This window comes from Crotalus tigris, unplaced genomic scaffold (genome assembly GCF_016545835.1).
Source record: "Crotalus tigris isolate CLP2741 ecotype Arizona unplaced genomic scaffold, ASM1654583v1 scf7180000017883.2314494, whole genome shotgun sequence".
NCBI classification, from domain to species: Eukaryota; Metazoa; Chordata; class Lepidosauria; order Squamata; family Viperidae; genus Crotalus; species Crotalus tigris.
The window spans coordinates 532,757-554,211 of record NW_024096700.1 but is presented as its reverse complement, the minus strand read 5'-3'; the positions used below and the strand labels follow the sequence as shown (position 1 = coordinate 554,211).

General features: G+C 36.2%; 1 protein-coding gene across 12 annotated transcripts in view; it reads left to right on the top strand.

Moving 5' to 3' along the window:
* ANKRD26 (ankyrin repeat domain 26) overlaps positions 1-21,455 on the top strand; it is a 120,283-nt gene that overhangs the window by 54,697 nt on the left and 44,131 nt on the right. For all 12 annotated transcript variants that reach the window (XR_005556796.1, XM_039343958.1, XM_039343956.1 and 9 more), the window contains 9 exons: positions 2,769-2,910; positions 5,877-6,090; positions 7,008-7,191; positions 14,315-14,461; positions 16,882-17,838; positions 18,189-18,341; positions 19,035-19,210; positions 19,372-19,465; positions 19,745-19,822. Coding sequence is in view for 11 of the 12 variants with exons in the window: in XM_039343958.1 (XP_039199892.1) it covers positions 2,769-2,910; positions 5,877-6,090; positions 7,008-7,191; positions 14,315-14,461; positions 16,882-17,838; positions 18,189-18,341; positions 19,035-19,210; positions 19,372-19,465; positions 19,745-19,822 (2,145 nt within the window). In the remaining variant the exon portion in view is untranslated. The remainder of the gene's footprint in view (positions 1-2,768; positions 2,911-5,876; positions 6,091-7,007; positions 7,192-14,314; positions 14,462-16,881; positions 17,839-18,188; positions 18,342-19,034; positions 19,211-19,371; positions 19,466-19,744; positions 19,823-21,455) is intronic.

The window sequence follows — 21,455 nt, the reverse complement described above, 5'->3', positions numbered from 1 at the left end:
TCATATTAATTTTTCAAAGTCCTTCTTAATCACCTTTAATTGTCTCCAACCATCCTTTCTCCAGTTTTTTCTTTGATTTCATTCACACCTTCTTGCCATTCTTAAATTCCAGTCTCTCACATTTTGTAAAACTTTACTATGGGCTCTCAGCATTCTTCACGCTGTTCTCGTTCTGCTCTATTTGCTCCCTTCTCCGTTCTGTTTCAATTCAGTTGCCGCTGTGTTTCTCTCCTTATAGCTTTACTTTTCCTGCGCCTTCTCTCAGCCAAATGATCCTCACCTCCTTCGGGGGTTTCCTCGTCTCCTGTTACAAAGCTGTCAGTTCAATTTTCCACTCCCTCTCGGGCTGCCGCCATCGCTCCAGGCCGGTCTAAAAGACCGGTTTCATCTCCGCTAGTTTTAAGAGTGCTGCTTCATTCGGCTCGGGTGTTTGCTTTCCACACAGCTTCTCTGAAGCTTCCTCTTTAATTTACCGATCTCTCCGGGATCGGCAAAGCCCTTGCTGGGCTCTTGGCGAAGATTTTCCTGGGACTTAGGAACAGAGATCTGTTCCTTCACCCGTTCCATGATGACGTCACAGCCAGAAGTCCTCCACTAGTTTTTTTTTAAATAAGCCAACTTTATCCCTCTAAACTCTCCACCACAATCTCTGCCTCATTCCTAATTTTTATTGGTAAATATCTGGAACAGAGATTGTCAGACTGATTCACAAAACCAAAGTGCAATAGAATTAATACCAGAATTGATTTAAAAATTATAATATACAATTATAGTACAGAAGTGAGCAGAATTAAGAAATACAGTTGTAGCTTAAATATTCTTCAATTATTTAAAAAAAGAGAGTTCTTTCTTTGGTCCCTGATCAATCAGAGTGATATTGTCTCCATCACCTTGTCTTCAGATAAAGATAGGTACCCCCAGAACATGTAATATTCATATGTCTCCTGATTTAAATTTAGGTATCATCATTAATATCATCATCGATTTCTTGTAATAGTGATATCAAAATTGCTAGCTGTGGCCCGGGATTGAATGTAGCATATTTTCTTTGCTATAGTCCTAAGCCTTGGACAAAATTCTTTTGAGCATTGTATGCAAACTTATTGTGCTTATGTATCATTGAATGTAAGCAGTTAATAAAGAATTTGTTGTTAGTTGCGAAGTTGTGTCCGACCCATCGCGACCCCATGGACAACGTTCCTCCAGGCCTTCCTGTCCTCTACCATCTTCTGAAGTCCATTTAAGCTCACGCCTACTACTTCAGTGACTCCATCCAGCCACTTCATTCTTTGTCGTCCCCTTCTTCTATTCCCCTCAATCTTTCCCAGCATTAGGCTCTTCTCCAGTGAGTCCTTCCTTCTCATTAGGTGGCCAAAGTACTTGAGTTTCAACTTCAGCTTCTGGCCTTCTAAAGAGCAGTCAGGGTTGATCTTCTCTAGAACTGATCGGTTTGATCGCCTTGCAGTCTTGGGGACTCGCAGGAGTCTTCTCCAGGACCATAGTTCAAAAACCTCAATTCTTTTGCGCTTAGTCTTTCTTATGGTCCAACTTTCACAGCCATACATTGCAACTGGGAAAACCATGGCCTTGACTATACGTACTTTTGTTGGCAGGGTGATGTTTCTGTTTTTCAGTATGCTGTCTAGATTTGCCATAGCTTTCCTCCCCAGGAGCAAGCATCTTTTAATTTCTTGGCTGCAGTCCCCATCTGTGGTGATCTTGGAGCCCAGGAAGATAAAATCTGTCACTACCTCCATTTCTTCCCCATCTATTTGCCAGGAATTGAGAGGGCCATGATCTTGGTTTCTTAAAGTTGAGTTTCAAGCCAACTTTTGCACTCTCCTTCTTCACCCACATCAAGAGGCTCTTTAGTTCCTCTTCACTTTCTGCCATTAGAGTGGCATCATCTGCATATCTTAGGTTGTTGATAATTCCAACTTTTGATTCATCTAGCCCTGCCTTTCTCATGATGTGCTCTGCATATAAGTTAAATAGGCAGGGCGACAGAATACGGCCTTGCCGGACTCCTTTCCCAATTTTGAACCAATGTCCGTCTTGGGTGGCCGGCATGGCATAGCTCATAGCTTCATTGAGTTATGCAAGCCCCTTTGCCACGACAAAGCAGTAATCCATGAAGGAGTAATAAAAAGTGAAGAAGTATAAAATTTTGAGGGAAGAAATGAAAGATTTTGAAAAGCAGGAATAATTGTTTATTTCCCTACATGTTGCTGCTCACAGATTTAAATGAAAAGTTGGAACTAGGGAACAAATTATAGAATTAGAGAACGTATTTTGACAATAATTATGTAGAAATAAAAAACTATAGGTCATTGAGGCTTTAACAGAAATTGGTCCCTTGGGGAAGCTCTGCAACTGACAAGGCAGAATCGTCAAACACAATTTAGAATGCAAAAGAATATAGTTTAAATATGGAAGCTTCCACAGAAAGCAATACAATAGCTTTGTAAACTTCAGTATAAATGATTTAAATAATAATAATTTACAGTTAAAAGTAGTCCTTTATGCAGACAGATATGGGTTTATGTCTCCTGGTTATGATATAGGGGTCGTTATAACTGTTAATATTAAGTGGATTTATTAGAAATACTACTTTGTTAGCTATCTGAAAATCATGATTTGATGTGGCATCTAATTAAGCCAATTTCCATTTGTAAAATTTTCCTAGTAGAATTAAAAGTTAATAAAAGAGAAATGAACGTTTTGATTTAGAATATAATTATCTTTAATTCTACTTGTTTCATTTATAGCTTTACAGAACATTGAGCATTACTAATGATCTGGATGACTTAACTCCATCTTCAGATTCAGCTGCAGAGGATATTGAGTCACTTTCTTCCATTTACAAGGAAGCTATAGTGTTGATAGAAGAACTTAGTTTAGATTGTAAAGGTGAGCAAATTTGTTATTGTCAAGCATAAATGTTTTCTTTTGAATACAAAATAGATAGTGTTTCTTGGATAGCTGCTTTTTTATCAAGATTTATCAAGGTTTTTGTCACACCTTCCAGATATATAATAAAAAAGAGTCAACTAATCAAATAAAAATCCCAGCATTCTCAGCCAGTATGACTGTTGGCTGTACTGGTTGAAAATAATAGGTGTTGTAGAGCTTATTTTAGAATTTGAAAGTTCATTTAGACTACCGTGCACTGAGTATTAGTCATCATTTTCAGAAACAAAAAGAAATATTTTTCAACTATCAAAATAAAAACAAGAAAGTCCAGTTGCCTCTTGAAAAAGCACCTTTGGGACAACTATGATCTGGATGACTGAGAATCTCCATATCAAAGAGAATATTGAAAATAATAGTAGGTTTTCCTTTTGTTTTAAAAGCAGCAGGGGAGTTATATGGCTTACAGGTATATCTTCTATTCACATAATTTATCAGGGACTTTGAAATTGTAGTTCCTTGAAAGGATGTAGTATCATCTACTACGATCTAATTATGTCAATAGGGATTCCCCTTTTTTAAAAAAATAAAGAACTAGTTAAAAAACTCTTGAATTTATCTTCATCAGTTTTAGCAGATTAATCAAAATCAAAAGCAAGAACTTATCTGTAGTATCCAAAGTCATTAAATAATAAAGTATTAAAATGCTAAGAACACATGCCTTATTTAAATATCTATTTGATATTTGGTAGTTGAATTTACAGTTCCCATATATACTTCTCTAAAATTGAATAATCTTTAATCTCTTCATGGCAGTATATTTCATTCTATTCTGTAAAAGCTTTTAAAAGTTACCACATTTTGTGCTTTTCCACATTAGTTAATAAGAGGTCATTAATAATATGAGTTGAGCAGGCTTTGATTTAGTGTGAGCTGAAGATTGATGTTTTCAAACAAATTGCAGTCAGCTTTAGAGGTATGTGTTCACATGCTCACAAAAGATAATGTACCGTAGCTATACTTTAAGAACATTTTTAACAAATCAATGGATAACATGACTTATTGAAACTGGAATTATGTTGTAATTTGGAAACTAATTCCCAATAGCAATTAATATAGCAGACAAATAAGGCAAAGCATTAGGGAACTGATTATTTTTTAAGTCTGTATTAAAAATATAATCAGGGCTGCTGTCCTAATCAGTGGGACATCCAAAAGGCATTAATATGAGAACAAACACTCTGGAATTCCCTGACAAGATATACTTCCACAAAATGTCAGATTTGCCTCAAAATTACATGGTTCAAAAGAAGTTTGGCTTTGTCTGAAGCAAAACAATTTGTATTAAGATCACAATTTTGTAAATCTCAACTGGCACAAATACAATTTTGTGTATCTTGCCCTTTCTCCAGTTGGTGGCTGACAAGAGAGGTTTTACAGAAACTGTTATTCTGTATAATATTCCGTACCCCTAATCTCAGTCTTGCTGGAGGAAAGACAGCACCATCAATATACACCTGAAAAATGAATTCCTTTGAAATGGAGGAAGTAGAGTTTGTGATAGGTATTCTGGCAATGTCAATTCTTTGCGTTACTACTAGCACTTCACCTGGAAGAATATTATTATATTATCTGACAAGGTCACAAATACGGTAATCCAATTGCCAACTTGCCCCAGTTTGCCATCTTGCTAATGAGTTTTGGAGAAAACCTTTTGCTGTTACTGGCTTTTTTCTTCCTTTGTAGATAAATATAAGGATTATATTGTGATATAATTACAATAGTTACATAACTGCAATGTAATATAAGTAATTTAACTTAAAGAACAAAGTCTGCTAATATACTCTGCTTGAGTTTCAAAAATTATTAATATGGATAGATATTTGTGTGTGTGTGTGTTTTTCATTAAGTTATAATACAAAACATATATTAAAAAAGTGAAGCCGCATTGTTTCCTCAGTTATACTTTATTGATTACAAATACTTACTTATTCAAATGTTTACACAAGAAGGAAAATGGCCCAAAGAAGATAAGCAATCTGGAAGTTAGAATATGGAGCTTGTTTTCATCCTAGGCTATCTGGTTGGCCAGCCCTTTTACTAATTTTGAGAATGGTGACCTGATAGATCTTCTGGAACTGACCATGCTATGACTTTTTGGGATAGCTTTTCTATGCCCTTGGGTTCCAAGGAATTCCTGAAGCAGGATTTGGATACCCTTTGCTATTGTAAAAAAGATGGCTTTCTCAACTTTGTGATCCTCCAGAATAACTGAAGAAGTTTGCAGTTTGACTATTTACTGAGATAGAGAGACCAGGAGAGTAGTAGAGTGGAAGAAGAGAAGTCTTAACAACAAGGAATGAGGGGGCTGCTTCCTATGTTTCAAGCATGTTTCTCTTCAGTGAAATTGAGAATGAGTATGTCATGATTTCTGAGAAAGGTCTATATTATGCTTCTGCTGTCGTTGGGACAGCAGAAGTGACTAAGCAAGTATAATGTTTCTACTATGGTCTATAAAGGGTGATAAAGTTGGTGTTTTGCTTGCTTTTTTCTGGCTATGAGGTGACCCTATTATCAATACCTGATCATCTCCCTGTCAGCCATAAGTTACTTCCTTCTTGCCTTCCGCAGGAGTTGGAGCTCTTCAAACGTTTTGTTCTTCATGTCCCCTCCTTTCAACCCTCAACATTTGTGACACTTCACCTCAAAATTTGCTCATGATTCCCCCCAACATCATAAGCCACATTTTTAGCATGTTTATCCTAAAGCTAAGTAAACTTGTCCATGTATTTTTTAACAAGTAATTGGACCCTGCGTCTTTCTTTGTGATTGAGCCATTGATTATTTCTTAGCTGCCATTAAGGAAAACATCTGAGTATTTTTGCAGAGGATGGTGTATGTCATTCTTTTTAATCAAATATCATTTTGGATAAATAATGTTAACACATGTTTTTTTTCCAAAGCAGATTCTGTAAGTCTCTTGAAAGTTCAGAATATATTTCATGGATATGAACGACTAATTGAACATGAGAAGGGACGTTATACTCAATTGCTTGAAAAAGTAAAAAAATTTGAAAATCAGAGAAATGAATGGCAAAAAAATCTGGAAGACTTGAGAGAGATGAAATCTATATTGGATCATCAAAAAGTACAATATGAAAGTGAAATCACCAATCTGAAGTAAGAACTTTTAAATAAATAGTTGACTTTGGTATAATTTCCCAAAACTTTTTTTTAGTTAGAGCAAATTGAATCATTTATTTATTATTATTTATTAAACTTGTTTGCTGCCCATCTCGCCGCAAGGTGGCTCTTAATTTCTGTTTGGTTGTTAAACCATGCAATATTGTCTGAAATAAAAAGAAAGTTCAAAATTTTAATGAGAAATGTATCCATTGGAAATTAAATGACAGATTAAAATATTTGATTCTCTATATTTAAATTATTTTATCATAATCAGAGTATGAAGTTTTTTCAAGTGTTACATATTTTATATGTATGACTAGCATATTAGATTTCTTATAGCCTGAGAAAAAAGCTCTTGTAAATAAGCCCAGAATATCTGTACATTCTTCCCTTTTCAGGAAAACCTAACGGTGCATGGTTAACAGGCAGATCAAGGCATCTATACCCAAAAAAATTAGGGGTAAATTGGGTGCTAAACTATACATAGCCAGGTATCAAGACTTTTGTAACATAATTTCCCTTCAATAAATATGGTTAAAGAAACTTCAAAAATTTGGCTTTTAGCTGCTAAACCCAGCAATTTCAATTGTATAAAAGAACTGAAGACTAGAAGTCTTCAATATAACTGTTGTCTTCAATTTCTAAAACTTCAGTTTGTCATATTTTCACTTCACTACTTTGGCCAAATTGAACAAACTCTGATTTTACATTCATGATGTGTTGTCTCTCATTCTCTCCATGTATGTATGTATGTATGTGTGTGTGTGTGTGTCTATGCAAATTTGTTAATTCAGTGTAGATTCTGGAGCCAGAACAAATAAGCAATGCTGTTCCATTTTACACATATGTTTCTTTGCTTTTCATATATTTATTGAACAAATCTATTTTAAATGTTTACTCATGTACTCCAGATTTTGTCTGAAACAAGAGGAAGAAACAAGAAAGGGTGCTGTAATGCTACATGAGAAAAATCAAGAGCAGTTAAGGAAGAAAGATGAGCAGTATTGTACTCAGATGGAAGAAAAACAACAGCTTGAATTGATGCTGAGAAGCAAAGAAATGGAGTTAAAAACACTAACAAACCACCTGAAACAGGTCTGATTAAATCAAAATATTTTTTTGAATTATTAAAATAAACATGTTCATGTTTTCCAATAACGTAACATTTTAAAATAAATATTAATACACATTTTAAAGCAGCAGTTCTCAACCTGTGGATCGCGACCCTTTTTGGGGTTGAACGACCCTTTCACAGGAGTCGCCAAGCCCCCTCCCCATTGTCTGGACTACACTGGGGCGGGAGCTTCTCACCGACTGCTGGAGGGCAGGAGGGGCGACTCTGCCCCGAAGCACTCCCAGTCGCGCCAATCCAAAGGCAGGATATTGGGGGGGGGCTCCCATCCTGTCCCGTCGCAGCACTCAAGTCTCTCTGCCTGAGCGGCTCTCGGTAGCTCACCGCTCCCGCAGGCTTCCTGGGCAACCGTGAGTCCCTCCACCTGATCCAGGCCCCGTCGGCACCCGCCTCCTCTGGCTCCTTCCCTTGCGGCAGCAATGCCCGCTACTTCCCCTCGCCGCTTCCCTTCGCGCTGGGCCAAGAGGGCGGCAGGGCTGTGCGGAGCAAGCGAGAGAGCCTCCTTCCCTCCAAGCTTGGCGAGTCAGCCTCGCCCCTTTCACTCCCCCGGCAACAATTCTGCCTTTTAATGCCACTGGGGGAAGAGGGACCAACCCCCACCCCCACCTTTATTGCCGCCGACTGAAGAAAGCGGTGGGTGAGAGCCACCGCTCGCCCAGGGGAAGCCGGCGTGCTTAAGAGACGGGTGAGCCGCCTGCTTGCTCGTTCAGTTGCATCAGCCGGCCGGCTGGCCAGCCTGCTCACCCTTGCTTTACATGGCAGCTAGAGAGGCTTGGGGCTTTCGTGGACTTCCATCCCAGGTTCTCCTCCAATCTTGGTAGGCTGGCTGGGCCGCCCAAGCCTCCCAGACTGCTCGTACCCAGTCAATAACTTCCACAACAGAGGGTTGGAACTGGTCAAAAGTTCCGCACTTCCAAATCAATCCCTGATTGGACAGAGAGGGAGGAAGAGAGGGAGAGAAAGAGAGACGGAGAAAGAAAGAGAGGGAGAGAAAGGGAAAGAGGGGGGGAGAAAGGGAAAGAGAGAAATAGAGGGAGAGAGAGATTAAATTAGTAACTTGGTTCTTAAGTGAATCTGGTTTCCTCACTAACTTTACTAGTCAGAAGGTTGCAAAAGGCGATCACGTGACCCTGGAAAATGTGTTTGTGTATGTGTGTGTGTTGTAGGGCAAGGGAAGAAGAGAAAAGGTCAGGTCTCCCTTCAGAGCCATAGGTAGAGCAGCTGAAGGTGTGATTTGGCACCCATGCTTCAAGACAAAATTTCATTTATTTGTAATTAGAAATAAATATTTCACAATATATAATTACATATTGTTTTTGTGATTAATCACTATGCTTTAATTATGTTCAATTTGTAACAATGAAAATACATCCTGCATATCAGATATTTACATTATGATTCATAACAGTAGCAAAATTACAGTTATGAAGTAGCAACGAAAATAATGTTATGGTTGGGGGTCACCACAACATGAAGAACTGTATTAAAGGGTCGCAGCATTAGGAAGGTTGAGAACCACTGTTTTAAAGCTTCTAGAACAGCATGCTTCCCAGAAAGTCCTTTATAGAAGAATAGTGCCTATCTCAGTGGTGGCGAACCTATGGCACAGGTGCCAGAGGCGGCACTCAGAGCCCTCTCTGTGGCACGCACGCCGTCACCCCAGTCCTAGGCCTTCAGCTGGGTTTTATAAAACCTTTTTGCTTTAGGCCTCTGCCGCCGTGTGCAAAAAAAAAAAAAGGTTCAATCAATGAGTCAATTTCAACTTCTCGTGGGAAAAAAAAGATCTTGCAAAGTTGGAATTGATTGATTGAACTTTTTAGTCCCACCCAGTCTGCTGTTACCACCGCAGCCAAGCCTACCCAATTGGCCATACCCACCCAATGGGCCACGCACACCCAGCACTCAAGAATGCATAAGTGGGTTTTGGGTTGCAGTTTGGGCACTCGGTCTCTAAAAGGTTCGCCATCACTGGCCTATCTGGTAAATCCTTTGCTCATCAGCAAAAAAAAAAACAAGCAGTATAAGTGTCAGCAAGTAATAGAACTAATATAAACTGGCAATGCCTGAGAAAACTTAATACCCTCTCTAAGGTAGCAGCACTTTCATGGCTACTCTGTTAATAGAAAGGGAGCAAAACAAATAAAAAGGGGGGATGATGAAGACAGGGTGAAATTTTGTGAAAGTCTTAAAGTAGTTTACATTTGAAATACTGCTTGGTACTCTCATCAATCGATAGAAATATGTTTTGTAATTAGAGTTTTGCACTTTTTTCCTTCTTTCTAATATAAATTGACTTATACAGGTAGCCCTCATTTAATGACCTCTTGTTTACCGTCCATTTAAATTTAAATTTGCAGTAGCATCAACGAGTGGTGGTTATGACCAGTTCTCAGAGTTCCAGTTCTTGCAGCATCTCCACAATGATGTGATAGTGATCGAGACATTCATCACCTGTTTTATAATTATGATGTAACCTACAGCAACCTACAGTCATGTAACCATGATTTTCAGCTTTTCCTGTTAGCTTCTCCCAAGCAAAATCATTGGGGAAGCCAGCAAGAAATCCTTGCTTAATGACTCATTTAGCTCAGCAGCCAGGATTGGTGGAATTTCCATCACTAAGAGGCACGGTCATGTAATGTTGTATTTATGACTGCATTGCTCATCAATTGCAATTCTGGTCCCAATTGCCGTTGTTAAACAAAAACTACTCTAATGTGATTTTCAAAAAGGTTCCCTTTATTTTAATATTTTATGCGTGAATAAATATTATTGTTGAAATTTTAGAAAAATCAGTTAAATATAAAAATATACACATACAAAAACGCAATTTAGGATAAGCTTTTTTTAATTGCAGGTAGCTTCTGTCTTCTATGATGAGTTGCCTTTTTCATTTTGAAAGACATTAATCTCTGTACTTTGTGACAGCTCTCAGACATTCTATCCCATGGTAATTTTTGCTATTAGCTGCTTTTTATCTATATCTTTATTTTTCTCATAAGAACATAAAGATTAGCAGTGGCCCAATAATCTGCTTTCACAATGGCCAACCAGTTGCACAAGGAAGCCCTGCAATCTCCCACCTGTTGACTTCAGAGAGAGTTAGACTGCTATCAAGGTTAATAACCATTGATCACCATGACTTCCATGAATTGGTCCAGCCTGTTTTTTTAAGCAAATCAGTCTGGTAGCTAGCACCATATCATATGGCTGCAAATTACTAAGTTTAATTCTCTGTTGTGCAAAAATAGTATTTTCTTTTATTTGTCCTGATCTTTTCAGATGCAATTCAGATTCATTGGATAATCTCTGTTTCTAGTATTTTGGGAAGCAGAAATTAGCTTCTCCTTGTCCACTTTATTCCACATTATGTGTAATTTTAAACAATTCAATTGCATCTCCTCTCCTTTGTCTACTTTGTAGACTAAAAAGTCCCATTACAGCCTTTCCTCATAGGAAAGCTATTGTACTTGTGATCTTCTTAGTGCCCCTTATTTGAACTTTTTCTTGTCCACTATATCTGTTTTGAAGTGCAGCAGCCAGAACTGCACACAGTATTCTAGCTACAATTGCACAATTGATTTACATAAGAATGTTATATTGGCATCTCTCTTTCGGTGTCATTTCTTATTATTCACAGCATGGTGTGGCCTTTTTTACAAGAGATATACTCTGTGTTAATAACTACAATGAAATGTTTACAATTACTGCAGGATCTCTTTTCCTTATTAGTCTCTACTAGTGTGATCCCATTTTTGGCACCAGTATCCATCACTTTACAATCCTCATGTTGAATGATAACTGCTACTTGGATGCTCGGTCCCCAGTTTCCTAATGCGCAGATAATTGTTTGAACCTTTTTACAACCCATTATTGTTTTTACCATTCTAAACAATTTAATGTGATCAGCAAATTTTGCAGTTCCACTAGTCACATCCATTTCCAGATCATTTATAAGTATGTTAAATATATTAAAAAGCACCAGTCCTGTGACAGAACCCTGGGAAGTGCTGTTAGTTATATCCATCCATTGTGAGAAATGTCCATTTATTTCCTATTCTTTACCCAGTTGTTATCAAAAAAAAGATTGTCCTTTATATTCCATGCTTGTTAAGCTTGTTGAGAAAACTTTGATGACAGATTTTATCAAAGGCTTTTTGAAAAAACTACATAATGTTGCTGTCTCACCCTTATCGATATGTGTATTAACATCTTTAAAAAAAACTTTAGGAGATAAAATCTTTCCTTAGTAAAGCTATGTTGGTGATCTTTGAGCAAAGCCTGTGTCAACAGTGCTTGCTAATTTTATCTTTAATAGTAGCTTCCACTAACAGAACAGATGTTAAGATGACAGGCTTATAATTTCCTGAATCTCCTCATGAGATGGAGTTAAAAAAATGGAGTTATGTTGGCCACCTTCCAGTTTTCAAGGAGTAAAGGCTAAGTATAGAGATAGGTTGCAAATTTTAGTTAGAAGGTCCACAGTCTTATTAAGGTCCTTAATAATTCTTGGGAGAATACCATCAAGGTCAGGTGATGTCGGGTGTTCAATTTGTCAGTAAGACTTAGAATAGAAAAAATAAAAGCACACAATCAAGCATCCTGGATGGATACATCAGGGATATGGCAGAATGTTCCCAGAACAAAAGTGAACCTTTTATTGAAAGTTTTCTTATCACCTTGGGACAACCAGTGCAGAGATTTAATCAGCCAAAGAATATGAATAGTAAAGAAAATATTCCTCTTTTTATCCCAGCTGCTCTATGATACTCATTCTATAATAATACTGTATTCGCAATGAAATTCTTATTCTAGAAGATATTCTGTTTGATAGATCCAATAGGACCTAGTTAGGGACTTACACCAGTTGACATAACCATGATAATAAAATAAGAGACTTTTGTGGTTTGCTTAGTATGTGGCAAAAATATAATACTGTTGAGAATTACAAGTTTTATTTAAGAGAAACATTAGAAAAGCTAAAAGTAGGACAAATTAAGCCAGAATGGGATTATGGAATTTATTATCACCCCATACCCATTCTGTCATATTTTGAAATATGATATAATTAACATAATCTGTCTTTAAAAGCAACTACATCATGAAATTCCTAAGGTGAGTTCCTCCCTTGAAGTGAGTTCCTGATGAGGGGGCTGATTGGATTGAGTGAATGAGAAGGAAACCCTAGATACTGGGTGAGAGTGGTAGTGCTGGTGGGTCCCTGTTGGTGTTACTCTGCATGTGTTTTTGTATGTGTGTGAGCATTTGTAAGGTGAATAGGGGAGATGTTTACTGGGTACCCTGATGGCTCTGAGAACCAATAGACCTGAAGTGCCTCAGTGTTCCTAGCTTTTCCCTGGGAAGGATGTCATTCACTACTATGTGAGGTACTGGACCTTGGGAACTGGGGGATGGGGTAGGCCACAACATTAGGGTTGTGACCAGGTATAAGGAAAATTATGTGGAAAAAATAACATGCATAGAACTGAATTGCATACTTCTGAGTTTGTTACAAATTACTACTCACCCATTATATAAAAATTTTGATTTGCTACTTAACCACATTTCTTTGATCAATCAGATATCCAGTAGCTGAAAATTAAGTAGGTACTTCATTTAAATACTTTTTTCTTTTTAGAAAAATTAGAATTAAAAATTAAACATTTTTAATTTGAAAATACAGATCTTTCTTGTGCATTTTGCTTATAATCAAGAAAAAGCTGTGAGAGCAAAAACAAAATAGACTTAAAAGAATTTTAGTGACCTCATAATTACATGGAGACATTATGTTGTTTATGATGTCAGCTGAAGCAAGGAGATTGGATATGCCAATACTTATTAAAGTAGCTTTGCAGATTCTATCCATGTTCTAATGTTTTCGCTCAAACAATAGCAGGGGCGTAATCTGCACAAATTCAAATTTAATAATTTTTTTTGTCAGTTTCTTCTTTTGATATTGAGGAAGCAGCAAATTTGAGAATCTTTTGCTAAATATCCTGTCTGTTAAAGTGAGCAATAACTGCCTTAGTAGGGTAGCATAATGAATATGCAGGAGGCTCAAAAATCATATGGTCAACACCAAATCAAATTACTAAAAATGATGAATTGTTCAGATTATATATAGAAATATCATAATTGGGGAGCTATGGAGGATGAGGCAAACTGCCAAGGATATCCTGATTTTTATATAACAAAAAAATCTGATCAGCCTAATCAGGAATTGATCTCTTCATTCTCCAGCCCTTCTTTGGGAAGCTCTAATACTTACAATCCTTTGGTCAGAAGAAACATACCTACTAGTTATCAGGGAAGCTTGCTTCCTAGCTTTTCCTTTTCTTTTCCTCCTGTAAAAGAAAATAATTTAAAGAAGATTAATTTCCCACCAAGTACAACAGATGTAGGTTTTACTAAAACCCCTCAAGAATTACTAAACCTTGTGAATGCTGTTCGACAAATGGTAAGCTTGTTCTAAAAGCAGTATATAATATTTTATATTTATTCAGTAGAATAAATACATTCTGAAAAGAATATCACAAGCTTGTGTTTTTTTCTTTTAAATGCTACATAAGATTGAAACATATTTCAGAAAATGTAATAGTCCTTATCAGTTACTCAATTACTTAGTTTTAACCAAATTTTTAGCATGAATAAATACTTTCTCAATTACTTTGATGGTTAAGAAAACTATCTGTTCATAAGGAACATGTATAAAAGAGCACCAGGTCTAAATGACTAGAAATCCATATTTTATTAAGCAGCAGATAATGACTAACATTTTGCTGCCAAAATGACTGTTTATTAACAATTTCTAATATTCTTAGTAATTACTTTACCTATGTTTAACTATTAGTGTTGGTGATCTTTTTATTTAGTTGCTCAATTGTCAGTATCTATATTACATATACTGTATTGTATTCTTTGATTTAATACAACTTCAATTCCTTATATTTGTGACTGTATACACAAGCACAATATGTCAGATCAGCATAACCTGTGAATCTAATTAAATGTTTTCTAGTCCATGAAAATATATACCATAACAAACCAGTCAGTTTGTTAGTTTACTATAAGACTGACATTTTATAGGTGGAAGAAGAACGTAATGAAACACAGAGACAACTTTGTCAAGAACAAAATGCCAGAGCCATACAAGAAGATATTTTAAATACTCACTTCTGGAGGCAGAAGGAATTGGAAGAAGAATCAAAAAAAGTAGCAAGCAAACACTCAGAGGTATCCACTTTACCAAATATTTCAAAAATATAGAACTGCATATCAAGTGTTTTCGGTTTCAGTGACTACAAATAAAAATTCTGGTCATTATCTGTAAAGTTCTGTGTGTGGTTTAGCTGCTAGATATTACATAGGATGGAATTAATTATCTCTGTTAGTTTCAACCCACCCTGTTTGTATGTCCAGGGAACAGATGCTAAGGATTTTCATTCTATGTGAGGGGAAGAGGTTGGAGGCCTTCAAAGTGCCTGTTCCATACTCTGGAGCATCTTACTGCTTGAAATATGTGATCCTTCCAGTTTACTGACTTTTATGAAGGCTCATAATTTTTTTCACCACAAAATGTATGGACCCTAAGGGAGATAGGACTGCATTATTGATAGCTTCTATTAATTGATAATTATTTAGGGATTTTGCCCTTATATATTTGCATGCATGTATGGGAGAGGGGACATGGTAAATTATCTTCAATATCTTAAGTAAAAAGGACATAATTTTATAAATCAGTAATTAAATCTTAAATTATTATGTATATTTAAAACCTGTGATTCAGGAAGAATCAGTATTAATGACTAGTATTTCAAATTAATTATTTGTTTAGACATAAAATCTTCCTTTAGCTTTTTTAATGATGATGTAATTTAGAGAAAAATATTTTTCAATTATTTAAGAGAGCAGGTATTCATTTTATGGCCTCATTAAATAGAAGAGGTGGCTGAATTTGTTTAATCTTGGAACACAAACTGAATCAAGTTTGATGAATCTTTGCTTGGGAGATTCTCAGGGAATATTAACAATAGACTAGATTAATAAATTGTAAAACATCTTGTAGACAGCAGTTGTAAAACATCTTGTAGACAACACATTTTTTCATATTATCGCAAAGATAACTCATGGATGGCACCATGAATTTACTAGGAATCAAGTGACCCAAAGGAGACTTTTTCTTACCTTACAGTTCATTTTAGTTGTTTTCTAATTAAAAAATATTCATCGTAGTCCTCGACTATTGATTATTGAGACTGGAATTTGCATCATTAACTGATACGATTCTAAATGCAACTGCTTTGTTTAGCAACAGCAATCCAGGCAGTCCCCATTGCTGTCATTAACTGAATACTCTGTTAGATGAGTCAACTGCCTGCAGGCTTTCTACAATCAAGTCAGTGGGGAAGCCAGCAGAAAATGCAAGTCCCAGGAACTGTCAAGTAGAGGATGGAGTGAGGAATTGCATGGGAATTTTGGACCTAAAAGCTGCTTGGATTTTCAGCACTGAATTGAAAGTTTTCTGAAACCTCTCCATTCTGGAGCTTAAAATCCTCCATGGCTGAAAATCCTGCTTGTATTTTGACATGGAGGATTTTAAGCCCTTAAGCAAAGAGGCAAGTCTGTTTTAGTTAGGACTGAAAATCCTTCATGCCAAAATCCAAGCAAGATTGTCAGCCAGAAAGTAGAGAGATTTTGGAAACCTCTTTGCTCTGTGGCTCAAAATCCTACTTGGATTTTAGCCTGGATCTTTTTCAACCAGCCCCCAGAGATTAGAAAGAGTCATCCCGGCAGGTGGTGGTGGCCTTCAACTTTCCCTGCCAGCTTCCTCTACGAATAGCTTGTCAAGTGCCCAGATTACAATTATGTAGGGCACTGCGATGGCCATAAATTCAGTCATGCGTTATAAGACCTTTCATTTAGCACCAGGGTAACATCAAACCATTGCTGGATGCATGGTCATAAATTGTGAACTACCTGTATTTAAAACTTTGGGAGTATAATCGCAAGAAACACATTTTTACATAACTGTTAAAGAAAAAGGCACAGTGTGGAATTTGTTTCTTATTTTTGTTAGTTCAGTTCTCTCTCAAGTTCTATAGATAGACTATGAAGTTGGTGGCTTTAGAAGTGTGGTTTATAAATAAACTTAATAAATGTAATTTCTAATTAAATTTTAGTTAAGAAATTGAGAGGATTTTTTATGTTGCTACAAACCTTTTCTCTTTAAATGATCTCTATGATAGACTAAAATTGATTAAAGTTAAGAAAATTAGAAAGGACTATACTATTTTGAAAAGAAAATACATAGTTGTTATGCTATGACACATCTGTTATGCCCTATAAGAATGAAAAATAATTATTGTTCAGACAAAAACTATCCAGATTTCTGTTCCCAAAGTGTTTGATGAATGGGTTAGAGAGCCACAAGCCGAATGCATGTGTAGCAGCACCTTCCACATCGTTTCTCTTAGGAACTCATGAGAGACATAATGTGTCCATTTCTGGAGGTAATATTTAGACATTCTGAGTGTTACCTGTTGATTGATAATTTTTATCCAACATAAATTTGTCTGATGTCCTAGAATGTAGCTTATATCTCTGGATTCTATCAATTTACTTATTTGTTATTCTTTTGCTTATTAAATATTCAGATGATTGATAATCATGACCATGAAAAAGAATTATTACACAGAAATCAAATACTCCAAGATGAACTTGGTGCGTTAAAATTAGAACTTGATCGCATCAGGATTCAACATCAGGAGGATGAAAGCAAATATTTGGAAGAAAATGAAAGTTTGAAAGAAAAAAATGAAGAACTTAAAAAAGAACTGAAACTAAATGAAGACGCTTTGACTCAAACAGTTTTTCAATACAATGGACAAATAAATGTATCAAAAACTGAGGTTGCAATGGTAGCATCCAAATTGGAACATATGAAGGAAAATAAAGAAAGATTGGAAATAGAACTTGATTCACTACGCTGTCGTTTGAGTTCTGCTCTTCAGGAAGTTGATCGTTGTCAGGTATCAAAAAGTGATCTTGAACGATTGCTTCAGCGAGAGAAGGATGAATGGCTCCGCTTAAAAGACAAATTGAATCACGATGTATGTACTCTACGAGAAACAAACAGTAGCTTGTCTCAACAGTTAGGGAAAGCTGAAAGTAAAGCTAATAGTCTAGAAAATGAGCTTCACCATGCAAATCACAGTCTCCGGGAAAAGAATTTGCTGTTAGATAGTATTCAAAAAGATGTAAACCAGTCACAGTGCCAAGTGAAAGAACTTGAAAATGCACAACAAATTGCAAAAGATCAAATAAACAAATTTGTAATAAAACAGGAATCTATGCAAGAACGTTTAGCACAGGTCCAAAGTGAAAATCTCTTACTTCGACAACAACTTGAAGATTTTCAAAACAAAGGCATTATCAAAGAAAAAGTGGTGACTGATGTTCAAGATAAATTCAGTGATATTTTTAATAAACTTAGAGCTGATACTGAAAAGCAAGTTCAGATGATGGAAGAGAGAAATAAAGAATTAATCACAAAATGTAATAATTTAAAGGACCAAGTCATTAAATATGAATCTGAGAAAATAGATAGAGAGGTAAGCATGATTTATGTTCTGTCAATTTCATTGATGCAATCATTTTTCAGGATACAGATTTCTAAACTAAGCTTAATTTTCCTTCAGAGACACTATATTATTTGAATATGGTAATAATGGACTTTATTTTAAATAATTTATCTTTGCATTCCTTCTGCTAGTAAATGGTTGTTCATTGCTTTGGTTGATATTGATCAGGAAGGAAAACTATACTTGTATATTGAACCCGCACAAACTCATATAAATATATGTAATTGAACATTCTTGTACCTATTATAAATATTAGATGAATTAAAATGCAATCCTTTCAGTCTATTTTGTATTAATTATTTCATTAAAAATCTTTATAGAGTATAATAAGGCAATTGCAGCAAGAACTTGCAGATTCCCTCAAAAAGCAATCCATGACAGAAGCTTCACTGGAAGTTTCAACACGTTATCGTATTGACTTGGAGGAGGATAAACAGCAACTTCTGAAGGAAGTAGAAAGGATGAAATGTAAGGTATGCTTGCAACAGTTTATTAAATGCTTTATATCTTCTACTATGGGAGCAGAAGAAATGATATCTAACACTTTCTGATGCATTAGCTTTTAAAATAATTTTGCCATGATTCTGTTCCTACATTGAGAATACCTTCCAGAAAATAGAATACTATTCGGCTCTCTGGCATTTATACTGTGGAATGCATAAAGTTTATGGTGTCCCCCAGGCTACTCAACCTCTCTATGTAATCAGTGCATTAGTGATTATCAGGAATTATAGGTCTGGGTGCCCCCTCTATGCAGATAATATTCAGATTTCTTCTTTCCATCGGGATCAAGTATGCTAAGATTATTGAGTTGTTGCTTGAGCCAAATTGAAGACAATGCAAACGGGAAGGGACTTTTCCTGTTTTGTTCTTTCTTCAAAGGATCAGTTGTGGATATGCTTTTTGATAAAAAGTGCCTATTTGCCATTTGTTCATGATGTTTCATTGTGCATGAAATGAGATTATGTTGTTTCTATGATCTACCCACTAGTTATTTCCCAGTAAAATTATTGCAGCGCACTCTGTATAGAGATGCCCTTGAAGGAGATTTAGAAACTACAAGAGTCTAGGATGAGGTGACTAGGCTGTGTGTAGTAGGTTATATCATAGCAGGAGCACATTGCACCTATTTTTAGCTAAGCCACATTGGCTCTCAAATTTTACAGTTGCAAGATTCAGAAGTACAGACTATCCAGTGTGAAAGATCTACTCATGAATTAAGACATGCTTTGGATATTAAAGAGCGTGAAGCAAGTGCGGCATCTCAGAAACTACAGGATTTTCTAGTAGCATCATCGGGAACAAATAATGCTATAAAACAATTAGAAGAGCACATACAGAGGTAAAACATGCTGAAATTTAAATGTACTAAATTATAAGAATTCATAAAAAATTATTCTGCAGTTTATACTTACATATGGTTTAGAATCATTGAAACACATAAAGAAGGAGAAATATAGTTAATTTGTATTTTGTTTTGAGACTATGTGTTTTTCTTTTAAGACTTGAAATAGAAAATGCCAGATTGGAAGCTACAACAAACCAACAAAGTAATAGAATTGAAATACTTCAAAAAGACCTACAGGATAGTGTTTCTGTAAGTCAGCCATAATATTTTGGAGAAATAAGATTTCATATTTAATTGCTTTACTGAATTTTATAATTTTTAAAAATATAATATTTCAGAGAAGTAATATGGCATAGTGAATTAGTTTTCTTCATTTTCAGAAGTCATACATTAATTAAAATTATTGAAATCATGAATGTAACAATAGTAAGGAATGTAAATAATAAAAAAGATTTTTAGAGAATTTTTGAAGACTGAAGACATTTGTAACTTGCATAATGACTTTCAATTTCTTTTGTGGTGATCTAGGTTCATAATCGTCTTGAGGAATTGATAACCAGCTTACAGGCAGCAAAAATCAATCTAGAGGAACAACTAAACCACCAGGTATTCTGAATATTTTCATAAAAATGAAACAAACAACAGTATTTTCAAGACCAGGATAATTCACAAAAAATCGACACATTTCACTTGTAGATCATTCCCTTTGATTTCTGTTTATCTTTATATATTGCACAAGAAAGATTGGTACTGGAATCATAGATATTAGGCAGTTTTATTAAGAGAACTGCACTGGCTGTGCAGTTTGAGTGTCTCGTGGACATAAAGTATACCCAGTTTTATTCACAAATGCAGGGAACTAAAATAAACTGAAACATGATCTTACAGTAATTCATAATGTGTGAATGAATGCAGGAAACAAACGCTAGTGAAATTTGGACTCTTGAGAGTTTCAGTGCTCTTACTAGCACTTTTTCTATAAGTACATTGCAGAATAAAGGGAGAACAAAGGTGTCCATATAGTTATTATCAATTATTTCTGAGAGAATGGTATAGCTAGTGTAGCATATTCAGAACTAGTTAATTTTGAATGTAATCACAGATATGGAAGAAAGCAGCCAATCAGTGTTATTGTCATGTTTCCTACAGATAGAGACGAATAAAGCAGAACTCCGAGGCTTGAAAATTCCTCAAACAACATGTTTATTAGTTATAAAGTGGCAACCTAGAATGAGAGGAAAAAAATGGCTGCAGTCACGCTCATTGTAGCGTTGACAGTCGGCCCCTCTTAAAAGGAAAGAGACTCCTGTAGGGGAAACAAAGAGCACATTAGGTATTTCCTCGAGGCTTGTGAGGATGTTTGTTGTAAAATTTGTTTATTAACCTTTCTGCTTTCACATCTGTACACTTCACCCATGTAGCTTCTGACAGTGGATAGCCTTTCCACTGAACAAGGTATTGTAACTTCTCCTTGTACAACCTAGAATCAAGTATTCATTTTATTTCATAATGTGTTTCCCCTCCACCACTATTGGACCCGACGGCTTCTTTGGAATAGGTCTTAAAGAGCAGTCATCAGGACTGATGGATTGCTTTCACAATTGAGCTCTAGTGGTTATTTGAGAGGCAGATTGTAGTAGAGCAGAGGTGTCAAACTGCCGGCCCACAGGCTGGTTGCATCATACGGAGGCTGCGCCCACCCCAGCTCCGGCAATACGAAAAAAATCACAATATGTTACGTAACATGATGTGACGTGGCGGGTTTGACAGCCGTGCAGTAGAGGAATGAAAGAATTAATTATTTCCTCTCGGTGGCATTTGAACTGCGGCATCCTAGACAAAACATTAGCCAAAAAAATTCTTATCCTCTGGAAGATACTTTAAGGTGAAATTGAAATGGTTCAAGTATTGAGCCTACCGAATTTGTTTCGGGGATAATTTATGGGGGATTTTCAGAACTTTCAGATTTTTGTGATCAGTCCACACTTCAAAAGGTATCTCCCCCCCCCCTTCCAAGAAGTGGTGCCAAGTCAGTAATGCCCATCACACCGCAAAAGCCTCCTTCTCCCAAATGGCACAACTCCTCTGTGTCAATCAGCTTTCAGAAAGTGTAAGCGCAGAGTTGTACTTCCCCCTGGTGATTTTTTTGTAAGAAGACAGCCACATCACCCACATTGGCTTGAATGATGAATTGCTTTTCAGGGTCAGGATGCTTGAGAACAGGTTCAGCTGCAAAGAG